The 20,058-nt window shown below is 42.0% G+C and overlaps 1 protein-coding gene across 11 annotated transcripts in view; it reads left to right on the forward strand.

Moving 5' to 3' along the window:
- PDE9A (phosphodiesterase 9A) overlaps positions 1–13,352 on the forward strand; it is a 98,363-nt gene extending 85,011 nt beyond the window's left edge. For 10 of the 11 annotated variants that reach the window (XM_045002557.1, XM_045002555.1, XM_045002560.1 and 7 more), the window contains 6 exons: positions 1,012–1,125; positions 2,350–2,454; positions 5,382–5,510; positions 5,679–5,774; positions 8,786–8,872; positions 9,300–13,352. In XM_045002557.1, the coding sequence (XP_044858492.1) occupies positions 1,012–1,125; positions 2,350–2,454; positions 5,382–5,510; positions 5,679–5,774; positions 8,786–8,836 (495 nt within the window). In that variant the 3' untranslated portion in view covers positions 8,837–8,872; positions 9,300–13,352. The remainder of the gene's footprint in view (positions 1–1,011; positions 1,126–2,349; positions 2,455–5,381; positions 5,511–5,678; positions 5,775–8,785; positions 8,873–9,299) is intronic. The other variant, XM_045002556.1, reaches the window with a different exon arrangement.
- The last annotated feature ends 6,706 nt before the right edge of the window (positions 13,353–20,058 follow it).

The raw sequence follows: 20,058 nt of genomic DNA on the forward strand, positions 1-20,058 counted from the left end.
TGCTGAACTTTAAACAGGGAGTTCAAACTGCAGAAAATTTGTAAAGACATAAACAAATATTCACCTTCTACACATTTTATCATCTCCCCACCCCCCATTTTTCATCATTATTAAAAATATTTGTGTTTATACAAAAGCTTCAACCTGTGGAGCCCATTTCTTTTTTTGGTGTGTGTGTGTCAATGAAGTCATAAGAATAAATTCTGTGACATCACAATATTTTCCATGACAATAAACTAAGGCCTTGGCTACACTTACAAATTTGCAGCGCTGCAGCAGGGTGTGAAAACACACCCTCTGCAGCGCTGCAAATTGCGGCGCTACAAAGCGCCAGTGTAGTCAAAGCCCCAGCGCTGGGAGCCGCGCTCCCAGCGCTGTCCGTTATTCCCCACAGGGAGGTGGAGTACGGACAGCGCTGGGAGAGCTTTCTCCCAGCGCTGGCGCTTTGACTACACTTAGCGCTTCAAAGTGCTACCGCGGCAGCGCTGCCACGGCAGCGCTTTGAAGTGTAAGTGTAGCCAAGCCCTTAGATGTAATTCACGTAGCATTATGGGCCAAATTCTGCCCTCAGATTCATGGATGCAACTCCCATCCATATTAAATGAAAATGCAAAAATGCAAAACTGCCATTGACTTCTGTGGGACCAAGCTTGGGCCTCAGCATGTAGAACTGAGCTTTTAGTTTTTCTTTCTGCACTTTGCATTCATACGAAAAATCAAACAAAGCTCAGAACAAGAAGCAGCAGTTTCTCCAGCATATAATTATACACAAACCATTTACATAGTTAGTCATTCTCTTATGTTACTGTGAATTCTTTAAATTAATGGTCTAGTTTGTCAAGTGGCCTCAAGTATGAAAGTTCCTCTTTCACTGGTGCTGATGTGATGCATCTGTTCTTCTTCTCTGTGTTATAAGGTATTTGTGTTAATTTAAGCACATTTCTTTTCACAGCAATAGCTATGTCTTGTGAGACATGTTAAATCAATGTATTATTATGTTTGTTTTGATAGGGGATAATTACATTAATCTTGGCAACAGACATGGCAAGACATGCAGAAATACTGGACTCTTTCAAGGAAAAAATGGATAATTTTGATTACTCAAATGAGGAACATGTGACCTGTGTAAGGACACTATGTTTTTATCATTTTTCAGTGCCTACCATGGTTCATAGTGATACTGCTACATTCTAAACTTTGGTTTTGGCTTGATCATGCAAGATGTTGAGTAGAGGTGGTCAGAATTTTTCTGTGAAAATCGGGTTTTTTTTTAAATAGAAAGTGAAGTTTGTGCAAACTTGAAATTTTGTGTGGGGAAAATTTTGATTTTGACAAGAAAAAAATCCAAATAGTTTGTTTTGGGTTGGATCAATTTGAATTGAATACTTGGATAGCTCCCCTCAGTGTAGCATATAAGTGCCTCCAACACTCCTGTGAGGTGGAGAAGTACTTCTTTTACAGCTGGAGAAGTGAGACCCAGAGAGACCAAGTAACTTGCCCCAGGTCTCACAGGAAATCCTTGGTGGAGCAGGGTATTGAGCCCAGCTCTCCCTAGTCCCAGCCTAGCTATCTAACTATGGAACCATCCTTCCTCCCCTTTTTGGCTGGCACTGTGAGTGGGTACCAAATAATGCAGGGAATTGTGTGCCTAAAAACAACAGTTTGCACTGTAACGTTAACAGAAACGGCAAAGTATTTCTTGTGGATTTTTATAAAAGCTTTTTCCCCAAAAAACAATGAGAAGTCTGGGAGCACTTGATATAAAGAAAGTCTAGATTCCTCTTTCAGATTTTGAAATCCTAGAGTCATCGGAGCAAGAAATAATTACTGTATCTGTCAGGATATAAATTCTTAGTTTCACTCTAGTCTCCATTACATCCATCATAACAATACTTTGTTCTAGACCTAAACCAATCCCATTGAACTCAGTGGGAATCTTTCCATTGACATTAATGAGGGTGTGATTGGGCCCCTATAGTGCCTTCCCTCCAGGAATGTCAAAGCCCTTTACAATCATTCATGGATTAAGCCTCATAATCCTCCCATGGAATAGGTAACTATTATCCCTCTTTCACGGAAAGGAAAACTGAGACACAGGGGGGTTAAGTGACTTGCCAAAGGTCATACAGGAAGTATGTGGCAGGCAGAACCAGGAATAGAATATCTCTAGATAAGAGGAAGAGAAACCTGATCAGTCTTGTGCCTTAGCTATAAGACTACCCTTCTTGTCTGAGATCATTCCCCTCTGCCTCTCTAAAAATGAAGGACTCGTGGCTTTTATGTCTTCTATAAAGACAAAGAGGCAGGCTTCTATATTACCCGAGTGTTAAAGTATTTTTCCTCCTTCAGTTGAAGATGGTACTGATAAAATGTTGTGATATCTCAAATGAAGTCCGCCCGATGGAAGTAGCGGAACCATGGGTAGATTGCTTATTAGAGGAATATTTTATGCAGGTAAGAATGAGAAACAGAGACACAGATACACAATCATCAATCATGATCATAATAGTAGTAATTCCCATGTTAATATAGCTGACAGCTGACTGGTAATACTGTATGCCATTCCAGTGCCACAAGGATGAGGAGGTTTCTTTTGCATAAGGTGACAGAAGTGTGGCATAAGACAGTATGTTCAGAATAAAAGTGACTGTAATTGACTGCGATTTGTAAGATAAATGACAATAATGTAGAACTGCTAATGTCATTGGACTGCAGCTTGTTCTTACTAATAGGGCTGCCTAGTGAGTTTATTTGGCATGTAAACCCTTGTCAAGCCAAAAGGGCAAGAAGCGTGGGTATAGAAAAAGTCAATTAAATGGGCAGTATTAAATAAGCCAAGTTTAAATTATATCTGTGATGATCTGAAATGACCAAGTCTGCATAGGATGAACAATTGCTTTAAAAATGAAAACATTCTGATTATTTCCCAAGGACACCATCAACTTCATTAGTCCTGAAAAGTCAGCTTATGCTCCCAAAACAGTTGCTTCTTTCTGGATTCCCATCTCTCACTAGTGTGGTTTCTTGTCGTATAAAGCAACATTAAAACTAACAGCAATCCTCTGCTCTCTCCCACCCAAGCCAAGCTGTCTGTACAGCAGCTTGCAGCATGCGAAGCTTTATCGTGATTGGAGGAACAAGATGCCAGAGTTTTCTTCTTTCTTTTTTTTTTTTTTATCATTTCCCCTGTGCTGAAGGAATCAGTTTGACAAAGAAATTACATTAGACATATCTAACGGGGAAGGCTTGACAACAGGGAATCTTAATGACAAAATGTTAGAAGCACCTTTAGCTCATTGTCTCTGCAATATTTTTATGCAAAATAAAATGATCTGTTTCTGCACTTTATAGTGTTCCTCACCCTAATATCTGACACAAGGTACTACGGTACACACATTATTAAAGCAAGTCTGACAGGTGAGAGTAAATGCTGGCAATGAAGTTAAAGGGGTGTCAATTTTTGGCATATTCTGTGCCCTTCTTACTAACTATGCACTTATAGGAATAACGGTTCAGACGGTCAGCTGATTCCAATCACTGTAGACCCATTTAAGTCAATGGAGCTATTCTGATTTATACTAGCTGAGAATCTGGCCCATTATTTGTAAAGATTTTTCCAACGTTTGGAATGCAGAGAAACATCCCTCCCTGAATCTGTATGTGCTAGGAGCCACTTGATACACTAGAAACAAAAAACATTTTTGACCATGGTTGGCTAGTCCTAGCTTAATACCTAAAAGAATAATTCTCCAGAGGAGAAAGAAGTCAAGGACCCTTTCCCTCCTATGTAGAATGGCTAAGGGCTAGATTCTGCTACCTTGTCTTACACTGAGTAGTGCTTTATTCCACAAGAAGTCCAATGGATTTTGGGTGGCTGCCAAACTGCCTTGTATGCCTCTGAGTATCTCCCTCCTATGGTATGTCTACACTATAGCAGGGAGCAAGTGCAACCTATGCCTACTTGGTGTGGCACTCTGTCTTCCTCTAGTGGCAACTAGAGATTGATGTGTCTGCTACAGCCTGGGCTAAGAGCCTTTGGCTCATGCATTAAGATCCAGAAGTCCCAGATTTGATACTGGTTAACAATGACCAGGTCTGTTGGTGTTACACAAGCCTCTTAAGCCAGGCAGGCAGACTTGTGCTAGTGGGCTTACACCAGGGGCGAAAGTAAATTAGGCCACTTACTGGTATGGGCCGGGGGGCTCCTTGAGGGGAACATTTAGGGATCTGGGGCTTGGTCCTGCTTTGAGCAGGGGGTTGGACTAGATGACCTCCTGAGGTCCCTTCCAACCCTGATATTCTATGAAAGACTATGAAAGGGGCGAGACCTCAGGCAGAAGGGGCAGTGGTCAGTATCCCCCAACCAGCCCTTTCAGGCCGCCTGGCCCACACCACCCGGGGCTCCTGTGTTGATTTAAAGGGGCCCGGGGCTCCGGACGCCACTGCTGTGCTTTTAAATCGCCAGCCCCAGGGCAACTGCTCCCTTTGCCCCCACAAGGGGGGGCCGCAGGAACGTTAAAGCGCTGCCGTGGCAAAGGACCATCCTTAAAGTGCTGCCGCAGCAATGCTTTAATGTCCCTGCCCCTTTTGCCTCCCCCGTCGGCGGCCCTGCCGGTATGAACCCCAGGGGCGCTGACGGGGGAAGGGGCAGCGATGATAAAGTGCTGTGGCAGCACTTTAACGTCACTGCCCATCCCCACCCCCTATTGGCGGCCCTGCCAGTACGGACCCTACCCGCAGGGCCCCCGACAGGGGAGGCTAAAGGGGCAGGGACATTAAAGGGGCAGCAAAAGGGGTAGGGACATTAAAGCACTGCCGCAGCAGTGGTTTAATGTGGGCTGGGTATGGGCCAGTGCGGGTTCTTACCGGTACGGAGTATCAGCCCGTACCGGCTCTCTTTCACCCCTGGCTTATGCTAAATATAGCTGTGTGGACATTGCACTAGCAGAGGCTTGAGCTAGCCACCTGAGCAAAAGCCCCCCCTGGGTTCGAGGTGGGGTGGCTAGCCTCCTCCAGTGCCGAAACAGCCACACAGCTATTTTAGCACTCTGGCTCGAGTCCCTCTAGCGTGAGTCAGTCCACATGGGCTGTGAGGCTCGCTCCTCTCATGGTCTTGTTACAATATGATACTTTTCTGTACATGCAGCATTTGTGACAAACCAAAAGAAACAACAATACAAAGGTTATTAAAACAATAAGAGTCAGCTTCTAAAATGTATAACACACAGTTTCCCTTTCAGTTGCTCTGGTCACATATACCATTGAGGCATGTGTACAGAATATCAATGATCTAGTTACTGGTCTGCAAACAGTTTGTGTTTTGCTGCCCTCACGGTCTCCCTGTTGATAATAATCTTTGTTAACTATTGAATCTGTCCCAGAGTGACCGAGAAAAGTCTGAGGGACTTCCAGTGGCACCTTTCATGGACCGAGATAAAGTGACCAAACCAACAGCACAGATTGGGTTCCTTAAGTTTGTCCTGATCCCAATGTTTGAAACAGTGACAAAGGTAAGTTTTTACAGTTCTAAGATGCCTCCTGGAGCTGAGAACATTTCAGCTTTGATTTTGATAAACGTTTAGTCAGCCAGTGACATCTGCTCTTGCTCCATTTCTATCATTTACAGATAAATAAATATTTAAAGAAATGGTAGTTTGACTTTTCTCACTTTTGTTTAGCTTTTTCCAGAAGTTGACGAAGTGATGCTCCAACCTCTTTGGGAATCCAGGGACCGCTATGAGGAATTAAAACAACTAGATGATGCTATGAAAGAGGCAAGCTATACATACCCAGAACTGGGTGACATATTTCAGTCAAATATTAAATTTGCTCAAAAATTTAGTGAGGAGTGACCAAAACTATTCATGAATATGGGTTGAATTCAGCAAATAGTTTTGGCTGAATACAATTTTTTTTAAAAAGTTGAAAAAGTCTAAAGGGTTTATTTTGGCTTTTTAAAGGCAAAATGTTTTGACTTTTCATGTCAAAACATTTCTTTTTGAAATCTAGCTCCATTTGTTCACATTTTTATTTAAAAGGGTAAAACACCGAAAATGTAACAAAATGAAAACAATTGCTTCACTCAAATTACATATTGTGTTCAAGCCAAAATGATTTTTTTCAGCCTTTTTGTTTCATCAAGGAAAAAAAATCAGTTTCAGTTCAAAACAAACTGATTTTTTTTTATTTGAACTGAAAAATCAGTTATTCAATCTGTTCTGTACATATGCTCTGGGTGGTACTAAGAAGCGAAACAGACAATTCAAGTTCTTCTTCATTTTGATGATATTTATTGCTTTTGATTATATCTATGGTCATTTTTTCTTCCTATGTATTTGTAAAGCACCAGGCATACCTATGGCACAGGATAATTAATAATAATAATAAATAGAAAGAGCAAAAGAAGCAGTCATGATACCCAACCACAGAAAAGAAAATGGCAAAAAAAATTCTCAGTGCACAGAATGAGTAATTAAAAAGAGCCTGCAGAGATATTACCAGATGTCATTGGCATTACACCGGGAATTGCTCTTTCTCTCTCTCATACAGCACACACACGCATACCATACAATTATATTAAACAGACGACCACATTAATTCATTTTATGGCCCAGGTTAAACTATCTATCAATGGTATTTACCAGATGTCTCTCCCTTTGGCATGTAAGATCTCTGAGAGCTGTAACCAGGTGTCAAGTCTTTCAGGTCTCTCTAACCTTTGCCAAATCCTTTTCAGCACTGTGCAAGCAAGAGAATCACAGTGTTGTGCTTGGTCCTGCTCCCATTGCAGTTATGACATAGCTCCCATTGACTTCAGTGATACAGAATGATGCTTTTAGTGCTCAGACTGTGACCTCTACTCCTGAGTCATCTCCCTCTGAGGTCAGAGTTTAGGTTTCTTTTCATCTTGTCATGATGCCCAACAGCAGGTAACCCCAAATTCACTACATCCAAATCCAGTGACCTTATATAAAAACAGAGTTTATGGGCACAGGAGAGAAAACAGAGAAAAATCCGAAAATAAATTAAGCTCATCTAGGTGGATGCTCTGATAAAAGCACTGATTGGGGGGCACAAAGCTGGTGGTACAAAGTTTGGAAATGTTACTTACCGTATAGTTAGAAAACCCCTTTTTTGTGTCTGCCTTAAGATTCTTCTCCTACTGTGTTAGATTAATATCACCCTGTTTTAGGAAGTCTGTATGTCTGTGTGTGTTGTGTGATCTCAAATTATTTTTCCTCTTCCATGCCCTCTAATTTAAGTGATCTTTCTGTTGATAGATTCATTTTTCCCTTTGGGTATGATAGTGAAGAGAGTATCCAACTCTCAACACCATTATCTGAGTCAGTATCCAGTAATACACTGTAATTCTTCCTGTTGCACAACCAAGTTAATTGTTCATATAACACCAATGTGCTTCCTATATAGTTAGATGCTAGCTTTTCTGTTGGGTTTTGTCTTTTCCTGTTTCAAAGTTTATAAGAAAACTGATCTGTATTTAATACAAACATTTTCTCATTTCCTCCAAGACATTGGATCTAAGGGCTTGTCTACACTGGGGAGTTTTACACTGACATAAATTGCACTAGTGTTGCACTGGTGAAAACGTGTTCTGTGCACACCCTGCACTGGGGTAGAAAGAGGATTGCATCAGTGTAGCTTTCCTGGCTTTGACAACAAGGTAAATTGCACGAGTGCACATCGCTTGTTCACCCTAGTGTGGCGTGGGTGCAGTGTCATTCTTGTAGTTACATTAGTACAGAATACCCCAGTGTAGACAAGCCTGATAAGGAAACATGACCAGCAGGCAGTTTCCATAACATCTTGTTAGCTTATTGAGTCCCTTTAACAGCTCTTTGAGAGAATGTTTCATTGTCATGCAAATAAAAATTAGTTTCCAAGCAGGCTAATTTCTACATAGCAAAACATACAGAGCACAGTATTCCACTCCCCAGGGTTTATATAGCACATACAGTTTATATCACACAGACAAGACACTAACCCTCACATGGTTACTAAAGGAAAGTGAGAGAAAGTTTCCCTCTGGTGGTCTAGTAGTGTTGATATGCACTGACATGTGGGAGATGCAGATTTATTTTCCAGGCCTAGTCCCTCACTCCCTCGGTGGTGGTGGTTATTATTTGCCGTAGCACCACTAGAGCGAGGCACTTTCCAAACACTTAGGAAGGACAATTCCTTCTCCAAGGAGCTCAATTTTTCTGATTGAGAGTGGACAGGAACAGAAGACGGGCCTTGTGGGGGGAGTTATAGAAGGGCAAAGATAATCTTGTGGAAATTCTCAAGGCTATGACAGAAACATGAAACATTCCTTAAAGAAACCCAAAATAAGTTCAAGATGATAGTGGGGGCTTGTTGATACTTTGAGAAGTTTCAAGCTGAAGTGAATTTCTATACCTGAAATGTAAAGCTGTCAAAAACAGAGTTTCTATGGAAACAAATAGAGCCTTAATTACACTATATTGGCACAAGGAGTGCTGGTATAATGAGAATTGTGTAAACTCAGAAATGCCATCAAACAATAGCAGGTAGCGAACGATCTCAGAAATTAACTCAACACATAATGAGAAATACTGAGGTGCACTTTCTCCAGACAAGTACCATAGTTATTTTGGATGGAATGGGGCCTTTGATGACCAAATTAGTGTATACTATTGCATTAGCGATTCAGCTGATATCTTATTGAGGATTAGTGATCAGCTAGCAGTGGCAGTCTGTCTGTGATGTGCCAGTGGTAATATTTGTTCTGCTTTGTTCTTTATTCTAGTTGCAAAAGAAGAAAAGCACAAGTTTGACAACTGACAGCACACAGAAGTGAAAAGAAAAACACTCTGAGCTACACAAAAGTCACAAGGTGAGTTTTTGTTTGTTTTTTAAATATTTTAAAAGTAGACACACATGGACAGAAGATGGTGCAGCTCAACTGACTTCAGCGAACTTTTCCCTTCTTGTGCCCATAGAGAATTTGGCTGGAAGTCCATAGACATAAGATGAAGTTTTAACAGCCACCCTTTTCTGGAAAATGATTCCCAGAAGTCCAAAAAAAAAAAGTAATTCTGATTAATGCACTAAATACCTGTAGGCAGCCATATGACAATTACAGCATAATCTAACTAATCTTTGTATCCTAATATTTATGGGTCAGTGGGTGTAGCAGCACATGCTTTGTTTACCTAGCGATATTCCAGAGATTATGATCTAACAGTGTATATAATTGTCTGAATTTTATTATGTTTAGTTGACATTTAATATATTTGATCTGAATTTCCCTTCTGTACCAGAACAGAACTGATGAGACCTTAAAGGTCTGTTGTGTTTGTTCACGGAGTGGATTGATGCAGCTAAGTATCATGGGATCCTTCAGCCCAGAGGAAAGATGGTAGAAAGCCGCCGAGACCATGGCAAGAACATATTTTCTAAGAACTGTTGCTATCCTCATGGATGCAAAAAAAGGAAACTTTGATGTATAGTTTTGTTTTTTTTCAACTGCTCTTCTAAATAATATATTCTTATACAAACCTGGGTGCTGTAATTATTTCCTTTCATAGATGTGTATATAAAGAACTGCTCCTGTTCCCAAAGAAAAATGTTTTCATAATATGTACATGGAGGAAGGGGTTGGGTGTTGGACTTTTTAGAAGAGACATTTTATAAACATTTGTATGTGGTATAGTGTATGTCATAACAGTAAGAACAGAAAAATGCTTTATTATTCATGTATGGTTATGTAAATATTAGGAGCTAAATCCTGCCCTGGTGTATACCCACAGGACACTAACCCTCACATGGTTACTAAAGGAAAGGGAGAAAAAGTTTGACTCTGGTGGTCTAGTAGTGTTGATATGCACTGACATGTGGGAGAGGCAGGTTTATTTACAAGGCCTAGTCCCTCCCGCCCCTGCCACTCTACTGAGGGCCAGATTGTGACACATCCCTGTGCAAGAATACAAGGGAGGAGAAGGAGGGGTAAGGAAGCATTGTTTCTTGTGCCCCTGCTGCAGGGGTGAGCCCCAATCTTAGTCCTGGAGCAATCCTGAGTGCAGGAACTGGTCCCTGCTAGCACTGGCTGGGACACTAGCTGCCAGAGTTGGCCAGCTGCACAATGGAGTCCCCCTGCTGGGGTGTATCCATGGGTGTGCTCTGTCTTGACAACTGCCCTCTTGGCTGACACATGGGGAACTGAGCAGGAGATGTCCAAACTGAAAACATGAGCTGCTACAGCTTGAGCTAAATAGCCAAAGCTCTGTAGCTAGGGACTGCAACAACTCCTATCCTCTGGGTCTCGACACAGAGGGGCAGATGTAGCACATGTTCACCCAGGGTTACATCTGCACACAAGGGAATTCTAAGTGGCATGCGCAATAGTGCCAGTGCTGGAGTGGTGCTCCTCCATTCCGCCCCCAATGAAGGTTCATGGCTAGAAGCCACAACAGAGCCTGGAACGGAGTTCCACATGTATTACCGAGGGCAAAATTTGGCCCTAGGTTTTTTAATCTTCACATGACAGAAGTGTAAGAAGTATTGCACTGTAGCTTTCACATGGGTATGCTTTTAATCAGACTCTTTTGGTGGAAGAAAACAGGCTGCCATTTCTGTGCTTTGTCTCCTAGGTTATTCTGTGGTTGTGCTATAAATATGCAGAGTAGCACATAAGGAAGGCATAGTGCCCACGAATGCTCGTGTTTCTCTTTGAAGGGCACACACACTGAAGCCATATGTCTGCAAGCTTCAAAGCTGCATGTGAAGTCTTAGCTCATTTTAAAAAGAAAGAAGAAGGTGGGTGGCTAGTCCTCCTTCCTCATGACACAGGCAACACTTTGGGAATCTCAGGCTTTCCTTTCTAGGAGTACCAAGTGACTAACACTTGCTCTTTTCAGCATTGAATAATAATCTTTCTTGCTTTTTGTACAGTGCTCTGGCATTTCAAAGCCTTTATTCTCCTCTAGTTTGTGTGTGTTAATTCTCAGCTTAACATTGTTTCTCCCGGGGTGGATATCCCAGTATTGTGATCTGCTCTCCAGTCCTCCACAGACTGGACACCTCCTTGAAATCTTCAACTCTTTCCCCACTTCCTGCTTGGCTGCCCCAATAGCAGAACCACCGTGGGTGGTGCTGACTTTTCCTGTTGGTAGCAAGAAGCAAAGCCCAGATTTGAACACCCCGACAAGGAAAGGTTCTAAACCCAGATTCATATGCAAGGTATACAAATACCTTCATCATACACCTCTACCCCGATATAATGCCACCCAATAGAACACTAATTCAGATATAACGCGGTAAAGCATCGCTCCGGGGGGGGCAGGGCTGCGCACTCCGGCGGATCAAAGCAAGTTCGATATAACGCGGTTTCACCTATAACGCAAAAAGATTTTTTGGCTCCCAAGGACAGCGTTATATCGGGGTAGAGGTGTACAATGATCCAAATACCCCTGAACTCTGTGATGTCTGAGAACTGAATCTGAATTTTGCAGCTACCTGTCTTTAGTAAATATTATACTCCAGAGTTCATGATGAACCAGATTCATTTTGCTGTGGAGTTCCTGGTTTCTTTTCACAAGGGAATCAAATTTACCATCTCCAGTTAAGTGGATTTCCTCCACAAATCAGCCCCCAAAGCAGATGTGCTGTGTAGTAATTACAAACAATTGCTTTATAATATACCAAGTCCTGCATTCAACCAGAGCATTAAATGAGAAAACCTCTTGTAATAAGACCGTCTGCCTCACCCCACTCATAATAAAGATTTTTAAGTGTTTATTATTATGTTGTGTTACCTCAGAGATTTCATTTCAACTGAAAGACTCTTCAGCAAACCAAAGCGCTGAGTCTCCAAGCATTTGCTTAACTTTACACACGATAGTCTCATAGACATTAATGGAACTCCACACATGCATAAAGTTAAGCGTGTGCATAAGCATTTTCAGGATCAGGGCTCATCATGAGCTTGAGCCTTCTCCCATTGAAATGAATGAGTTTTGTAATTGACTTCAGTGGAATGAAGCTAATTCCCCATCATGTTTAAAGGTAGCCTGAAATCTCGGATTTACTTCTGAAGGGAGATCACTATAAAGGACACTGGTGCAACCCTCCTGGCTTTAATGTAGGTGCATCAGTATTACTGAGAGGAGAATTTGGCTCTTACTCAAGCATATGCTAATATCTATAATATATGTGTGTGTGTGTGTGTTATGTCATCTCAAATTCTTTTTCCTCTTCCATGCACTCTCATTTAAGTGATCTTTCTGTTGACAGAGTTATTTTTCCCGTTGGATATGATGGTTAAGAGAGTATCCAACTCTCTCTATCTTGTAACATATACTGCAGTTAACTAAAGGAACATGAAAAGTGCAGGCAGCTGTTTACACGAATTGAAAACAAGACCCCTTGTTTTATTAACCAGCTACTGATATAAACTGGAAGGCCCCATCACTTATTTTGGCCCCTCTGTGTTTGCAGTGGTTTCCAAGCAGTCCCTGTCCAATTTATGTTTAATTACGGGGATTGGAAGGCATCCTCTCTTAATTCTAGTTTTCACCTGTCTTTCCATAATATTTGATATTGTGATTCATATGTAAATGAATGGATTTGATAAATCCTGGCAATTAGCCCTTTCAATTGTCATGCATTTTCAGTCTGACATTTGAAATCTATACTTAGCATAAAAATGGAGCTTTTGGAGACATCCAGACAGGCATCTGAAGTATGATTTAATCATTTTTTTCTAACCCGGTCAAGTATATATCTATGAATGTTATATTGTAATATTATTTTTGACTCTGTGATATGTGCCTTACAAAATGTTACACTGTCTGCTGCTCATATCCTTTGAGCATCATTATTATCCTGAGTGCGTTCCAGCCCAGTATTTTTACCATTATCCTTAGAATCATAAGCAAATACAAAAGAATTTATATCTGTTCCACATTTTTGGCTTGGGAAACCAAGCTAAGGCTCTGTTTTGTTTTTAAATAGAGAGATTTCCCCTGAGTCCTGTACACACTTCACTCTTGCGCAGAGCATTTCTAATCAGATCAAAGTAAGGTCATATATCATAACTACATAGCTGGGAAAGAGACAGCTTTAAAAACTTGAATACTCCACAGCAGCCAATTTTAAAGGAAAGTTTCGTGCATGTTAAATACACGGACTATGTAATGCCAAATAAATATCTGTACATGGAAATTGCTAATATCAGAGCTGCCTCTGTGGTGTAATAATAGTAGCATCTGTTCCCTATGGCAGTGAAGCACAATACTGGTACTGAGGATGAACCCATCGTGAAAAGAAATGTCAGACAGTATTTAATTTTCCCATTTAAATCATGGGCTATTGTTCCAGCCTGCCTCTCTGCTCCAGAAACATTGGAAGCTAGAGAAAGTCTTTGTGCCTGAGCTGTAATATTAAAAATTCATACACTTTTTATTACTCTCCTAATCTCATTCTTTTGTTACAATAATAACAATAATTAATAAATAATAAACATAATAAAAGGTTTCAGGAGAAATACACTAATTCTGGAACAAATTTTCCACAGAGTTGGGCAAAATCTTCCCTAGCTTGCTTATATCCCATGTCATCTCATTGACTTCATTGGGGTTGGATGGGGGGTAAGATGGGGCAGAATGAAGCTAGCTGCCACTGATTCCCTGGTGTAATATTAGAGGCACTTAACGCAAGTCTGGCGGGAAACTGCAAGAATTTTACACCTCTGATCCTGGGGCCCTTGTGTGCGGGCTGGTCCTTAAAATAAACACTGGTTTCTAGAGGCCCCCAGGGGCTGTTTGCGCAGCTGGGAATTGGGCAGGAAAAAGGTAACCTTGGCCACACACTGTGCCCCTCCCCCTGCCCGTTATCTGGCCAAGTCCAGAAAGGGTGGCATACAAGGCTCTATATCACCTAAAGATTCCCCTGTGCCTGGGGAATACTCCAGTGTCTAGATCTGCTGGGCAGGGCTGTTTTTTGCTGCCAAAGTGATGCAGTCTTCTCCACGTACCAGTGAATCAAGGCCTGCTGTGTTTAAAACATTATTAATGTTTTCCCAGGCAACAAAGATGTGGGTGGGAAGGTCTGGTCTTCTCAATCCCCCAGGTAAGCGCAGAGTAAAAGTTAGTGACTGGGCTCTGAAGAATTGCACTAGAAAGCGGGCAATAAGTGCACCTATCACAGGAGAAAGGCCAACAGCCATAAACATGGCAGACTCAAAATGTGTCCTCCCCTTCCTTAAAATATAGTTACATTTATAACGTTCCTCTGCACCCCTCATTTAACAAAAATTAAAAGCTTACCAAAAACCTTCAAAAATCAGAGCTGCAGAAGTATCAGTATAGCTTCCTGTCACGTTGCGTTCTGCCCCTACTAAACTGAATGCAAGAAACGGGGATTGGCCATGTGGTGCAGTTATGCACAGGAGTCTGACCAATGGTCTCAGCTCACTGCCTTTCCCAGTGGTTTTCTTTGCATGGAGTGGCATGGGAGTGAAATTCTTCCCAACTAGTATCCAATAAGTGTCATGTGCTTAGGGCTCAATTGTTCTGTTAAGTCCAAGTCCTGATCCCCTGCCCCAGGAGAGCTGTGGGATGGAGCACCCAGCCACACAGGGACAGGGGATGATGCACCGTCCCTTCAGCATGCTTGAGTCACTGTGGCCTGTCAGCTTAGCAGGCCAGTACACTGGGAGACCATGCTCCCATCTCCTCCCTGGCATTTCTGGGATGTCTTGTGACTCCAGGGTCAGTCCCTGTACTTCTCTAGCATCTTGTCCTCGTTTAGTACCTCAGGTGAGTTATCTGTTCTGTGAAAATATATTACCTTTTAGCACCTTTCCTGCCTTTCAGTTTCATCGATTGGCCCCTCGTTCTTGTAGCATGATAGAGGGTAAACAGTAATGCCTGGTTTACCATTTTTATGCCCGTTGTTATTTTGTATAACCTATGTCATGCCTTTTTATTTGTGTTCTTTCTAATTATATACACTCACATTAATATTAATATATTACTGTATGTATATATCATGTATCCTATTTATAATTAAGAATAGCCTAATAATCCTATTACATATCTGAAAAAAATATATAAAGTTTGAGTGAAAAGGCATAATCCCTAGATGGGAGGCTTGTGGTTCTAGTTGGGGGCTGGATATCAGGGTCCCTAGGTTATATTCCCAGCTGGACCTGGACTTGTGATGCTTGTACTGGCGGGTGTACAGGCCTCACACACACTCTCGCTATCTGTAGATGTTTTTATAATGCTGGACTTTCTCTCTTACAAGGGAAACTTAGAATCGGGAGGGTCTGGCAAGTATGAACTGATTCTGTCTCAGCCAGAACTCGCTATAATTCTTCTTTTGAGGAAAAATCTTCCCCTTCCAAATTTCATTGCTCCATGCTCCCTGCCCTGTCTGATAGAGACAGCAGATCTTCCCTGAAGGGGAGCTGCTAAATAGTAGGAATTTGGAATAGCTATATTTCTTTCTTGAGTAAATCACTTTGCTGTCAGACCATCAGTGGTAATTCTGCTATTAAGATAGCTGGGGCATTTCTGCAGGCAGAAAAATGCAAAAATACAATCAAAGTAAAATATATGTGCCTTAGTCTGTGTGCTCAGAGCACAGCTGCTAACAACAGAATATTTTCCCAGGCAACCAGTCCATATGGGGTCAGCTGCTCCAGTCATATTGCTCCACACCGTAGTGCTCATTCCAGGAAGACCTGCAAAGCCTGCCAGCCCCAGCAGCAGAGTGAGGGGTGCTTTCAAAGTGCCCTTAACTAATGCTGAGCTAAGATGCCCTGTTAGACACACGTCCTCCATCTGACAGGCTGATCCACTGCAAACCACAGTTTTTTGGGGCTCTGGATAGTTCATAGCTAGGCACACTGGCTAAATGTTCATCTGCTGTTAGCCTGCCTAACATTTCCTGTTTGGACTTAACTAACATTAATTAGCTAGAGAGCAGTTAAAAAGTCCCACATGATGAAAAGTGACATGGGGATACATAATAAATGCCTGATGGACCAAGTTCAGGTCACTCTGGCTGGAGTGCTCAGCAGATATCACTAAGCTGAATAGCAGTCAGTAGAAAGGGTTCTAAGCACATGCAAATAAATTGCCAAGTCAATGCAGCATGAAAGCCACTAACATTTCGCTTTCCCATCTTGGTTTTGAAACTTGTTTTGCTCATTCCAATGTTTCCAATTCTTTTGTTGTGTTTTAAACAAATTTCCAGCTGGCTACAGAACGAGTTCAATCTGCTTTTCAAATCAGCAGGCTGACAACCTAGTCTAGTGGCAGTGTTTGGATCCTGCTAACATTAGCGCTGGCGGGTCTGACTGCCTTTCCATTGTAAAAAGCCTTGTAACTCAAGCTGTGGAAAGGATCACTTAAGGTTGCAATTCTTTCTTAAAATGAAATTTTGAATGCAATTAACCTGAAACCCTTTGCATAATCACTTTTTAAAAAAATAAAATTTCTCTCCCACAGCCCCCCTCACTCCTTACTTCCCATCCATTCGCTTCTCCTGCTCACTCCTGGTGCACTCTTTCCCGCTCCACAGACCCAATGGTCTTTCAGCCTGTCTCACACACCTAGACTTTGCCATCTCCATAGCTGCAATTCTTCACCATTGCAGCTCCGCCGGCATTAGGAATGGTGGAAGCTGTTGTGTCAGCAAGACCCAGGCATTTTTATTTCTGTGTCACCTGACCCTGATCAGCTGATACATTCTGCTTCCCATATTGGTTATCTGATCTTTTGGGCTGCTTATTGCTAATCAGGCTTGTTCTACTAGACTCTGTGGATCTAGACTGATGTTTGGAAATGTCACCAAAGTGTCCTCGCAAAGTGAAAGAAACCTTTGACACTGAAGAGGAGGTAAGGAAAGAAAGGTCTGGAGGTGGCCCAATAAGGATGCATGGTAAAAAAAGGGCATGGACTAAAGGGTCATCTCCGACCAGGGCTATTGTAGGCAGAGCTGTGGGCCTCTGGATGCACAAGAAACACCTGCTGACTGAGGCCCAGATTTGTGAAGGTGTTTAGATGTTGCAGCACTCCATACTGCAACACCTAACTGATGCACAGGCCTAAATCACATTTTCAAAAGGGATTTAGGCACTTATGAGCCAAAATGCCCCAGTCAGTCAGTACCTAAATCTCGTTTGAAAATGAAATTGAAACTTCGAAATCGCTGCCACACTGAGCATCTGAGTGCCAAAATGCCTTTAAAAATCTGGGCTTTAGAGCTTGGTCTTGCCTTCACTGAAGTCAATGGCAAAACTCCCATTAGCTTCCAGAGTGCAGGATCAAGCCACTGAGGAACAAGGTTTAACAATTATAAGGTGACAGTCCTTAAGGGATATGATTATTTGTTTAGCACAATTCAATTACTGTAAACTGGCATGTACAGTTCCCATATGGTGCTACTGAACTAACAAATAAAAATCTAGTAGCCAGGGAAGTGATGACTAACAGCTTTGGCTTGAACAGGGCATAGCATGAGCAGTGGTTGTGCAAGCTTCCCCACACAGCTTTGCTTATGCTCCTTAATCCCACCCAACACCTCTCTGCTACTCAAGTCCTAAACCTACCAATTTAATTCCCATGTGAATGGGTCCTCCTAATTTCCAAGGACACAAGCAACTTTCTAGAGCATCTGCCCATGGATCCTGCCATGAAGAGCTCGTCCGCCGTACCACCTTTAGAGTTGTGGTTCTTACACTACCAACATTTTCTTGCACTGGCTCACAACAGATGTCGCTGCGGCTGCCTCTGCTGGATTGTTGACAAGCTCAGGAAGCCCAACAACAGGATGGTTAGACTAATAAGGGGGAGGGCAGCAGAGTTAAGATTTATAAATTAATGGGGAAAAATCAGCAGCAGTCCTATGAGAACTAGCTAAATCTATTCTCCTCCAAGTGCTCTGCACTGGGGCTGCCAGCCACCAGATCTGGCTCTAAGGGCCTGATTTTCAGAGAAGCTGAGTTGAAGTCAGTAAGAGCTGAGGATACTCAGCATCTCTGAAAATTGTGTCTATATCATCGCCTACTAAGATTTGCTCAGGATGGCTAAATTGGGTCCTGATCCGGCAAACCCTCCATGTTCAAAACTCCCATTGCTTTCAATAGGAGTTCAGCTCACAGAAGACTGGCAAGATCTGGCCTTTGATCTCTGAGCCATTTTTCAGTGGGAAGAAACGGCTCATTTTTCACTTCCTGAAGGAGGCTGTGTGGACAACGATTAGCATCAAGGCTCAGCTGAAGTTGCAACAGTCTTTTCACGAAGCCAAGGCGATAACCACTTTGTATTTTCATGGGTGATTTGACTGTTGAGCAGTTAAGACCTCTCTGTGATGAAGTGTGTATTACTGTGAGATGACAGGTATTTATACAGTATGTTCCAGTTAAGAATGACCACGTAAAACTAATCTCTGATTTAATTTTCTCCCAATGATTTACAATTCTCTGTTTATTGTGTCATCCGTCACACGCATACTTTGCCCTTATAACAGCCCTTTCCATCTCCAAATCTCAGAGTGCTCTACAAACATTAAGTAAAACTCACAATACCCTGTGAGTTAGGGAAAGATTATCACCTTTCTTTTACAGACTGGTAAACTGACAGAAAAATTAAGGGACTTCCCCAAGGCTGCAGATCCATTCAAATGCAGAGCCAGGAATAGAAACCCGGAACCTCAGCTCTCCGCTCCTTGCTCTAGCCACTGTAGAGAATTCTTGACCCTGACAATCCTCATCAATCTTCTCTCTACTTAATCCTCCTCTCTCCCTAGGCCCATGGTTTCCTTTTGATTCTACTCATGCAGTGCCTTAACCAGCCACCAGAACTAAGAGGACCATGGCGACTCTGCAACCTTTTGCTCAGATCTCCCCCATATGGGTAGCTTCAGTTGTTAGGCCCCCCACCTCAGGTTGGTAGAACAAATATTGCAAAGGTGTATAAGGTTAACCAAGGTGGAGAAACAGTGCTAGATAAGAGCACCTTTATGCGCGTAAATGTTTTGTACCTGTCCCATGAGGCAATGAGAGGCCAATGTAACCCATCCAGAGCAAGAAAAATAAGTTTCTAGAGCATATAAGACAAAAAGTCTAAAACACTAAGTACCTGCAGGACAGGGTCATTAGGTTTATATGCACATGTTGTAAATTAAAATGTTACTTCTTCCAGACTGTTTTTAAGGACTTTGTTCTTCCTAGTCCTAGTTGCCGCTCCCTGTACAGTAAGGGGCAGATCATCAGTGGATATAGGCCTAGCTCTGTCGTCTTCAATGGATTCAAACTGATTTATGTTTGCTGACGATCAGGCCCACTGATTTTTTTTCAAGATAATTCATTTGATTAAATGAAAAGTTTTTCTTTTTTTAAAAATATTTCTCTCCCTATTTCCCCCCGTCTCCTCCTTTTTCAGTGGCAAAATGGAAAAAGGACAAAGGGGGGACAAAAACTTGTGGGTTAAAAAAAAAATCATGAAAACTTTAGGAAACAAACAAAAAGAGTTGTTCCTTTTTTAATAAATTTCAGAATGAAAATAACAGGTCCAGTAGCTGTGCAAGCTCCCACACACTCCCCTTCATTCCGCCATAAGCAGCCCCACTGGGTGTGAAAGGCTATTTCATTCACCACGCCTATTCAGTCTGGTCCTCTCTGCTGAGACTGTCAAACAAGGTGACAATTGTGTGGTGAGGATATTTTTTATGATATGGACTTGTGTTCACTTTAGGATTTGAACCAAGCTCACCAGCTCAGTATAACATATAAACTGACAATGCCGAGTTGTTCTGAACAAATGTAGCAGAGTTTCAGATAAGTTATGGTTTGCCTTCACAGCTTTTGTCAAGGAAGGAATCTGAGAGTGGGAATGGATTGAGGGAGAACCTCCGTTTGCAGCACACATTTTAGTAAATTGAAAAGTTCAGGCATTCCCCCTAGTTTATTCTTTTGCACTTTATGGAACCAGTTATTTTATTTCTTAATCACTTAACTAATCCTCTATTTTTGTGGAAGAAATGTTGCACCCTCAATTATTTGCCCCCTCC

The sequence above is a fragment of the Mauremys mutica genome, chromosome 1, assembly GCF_020497125.1.
Source record: "Mauremys mutica isolate MM-2020 ecotype Southern chromosome 1, ASM2049712v1, whole genome shotgun sequence".
Lineage (NCBI taxonomy): Eukaryota > Metazoa > Chordata > Testudines > Geoemydidae > Mauremys > Mauremys mutica.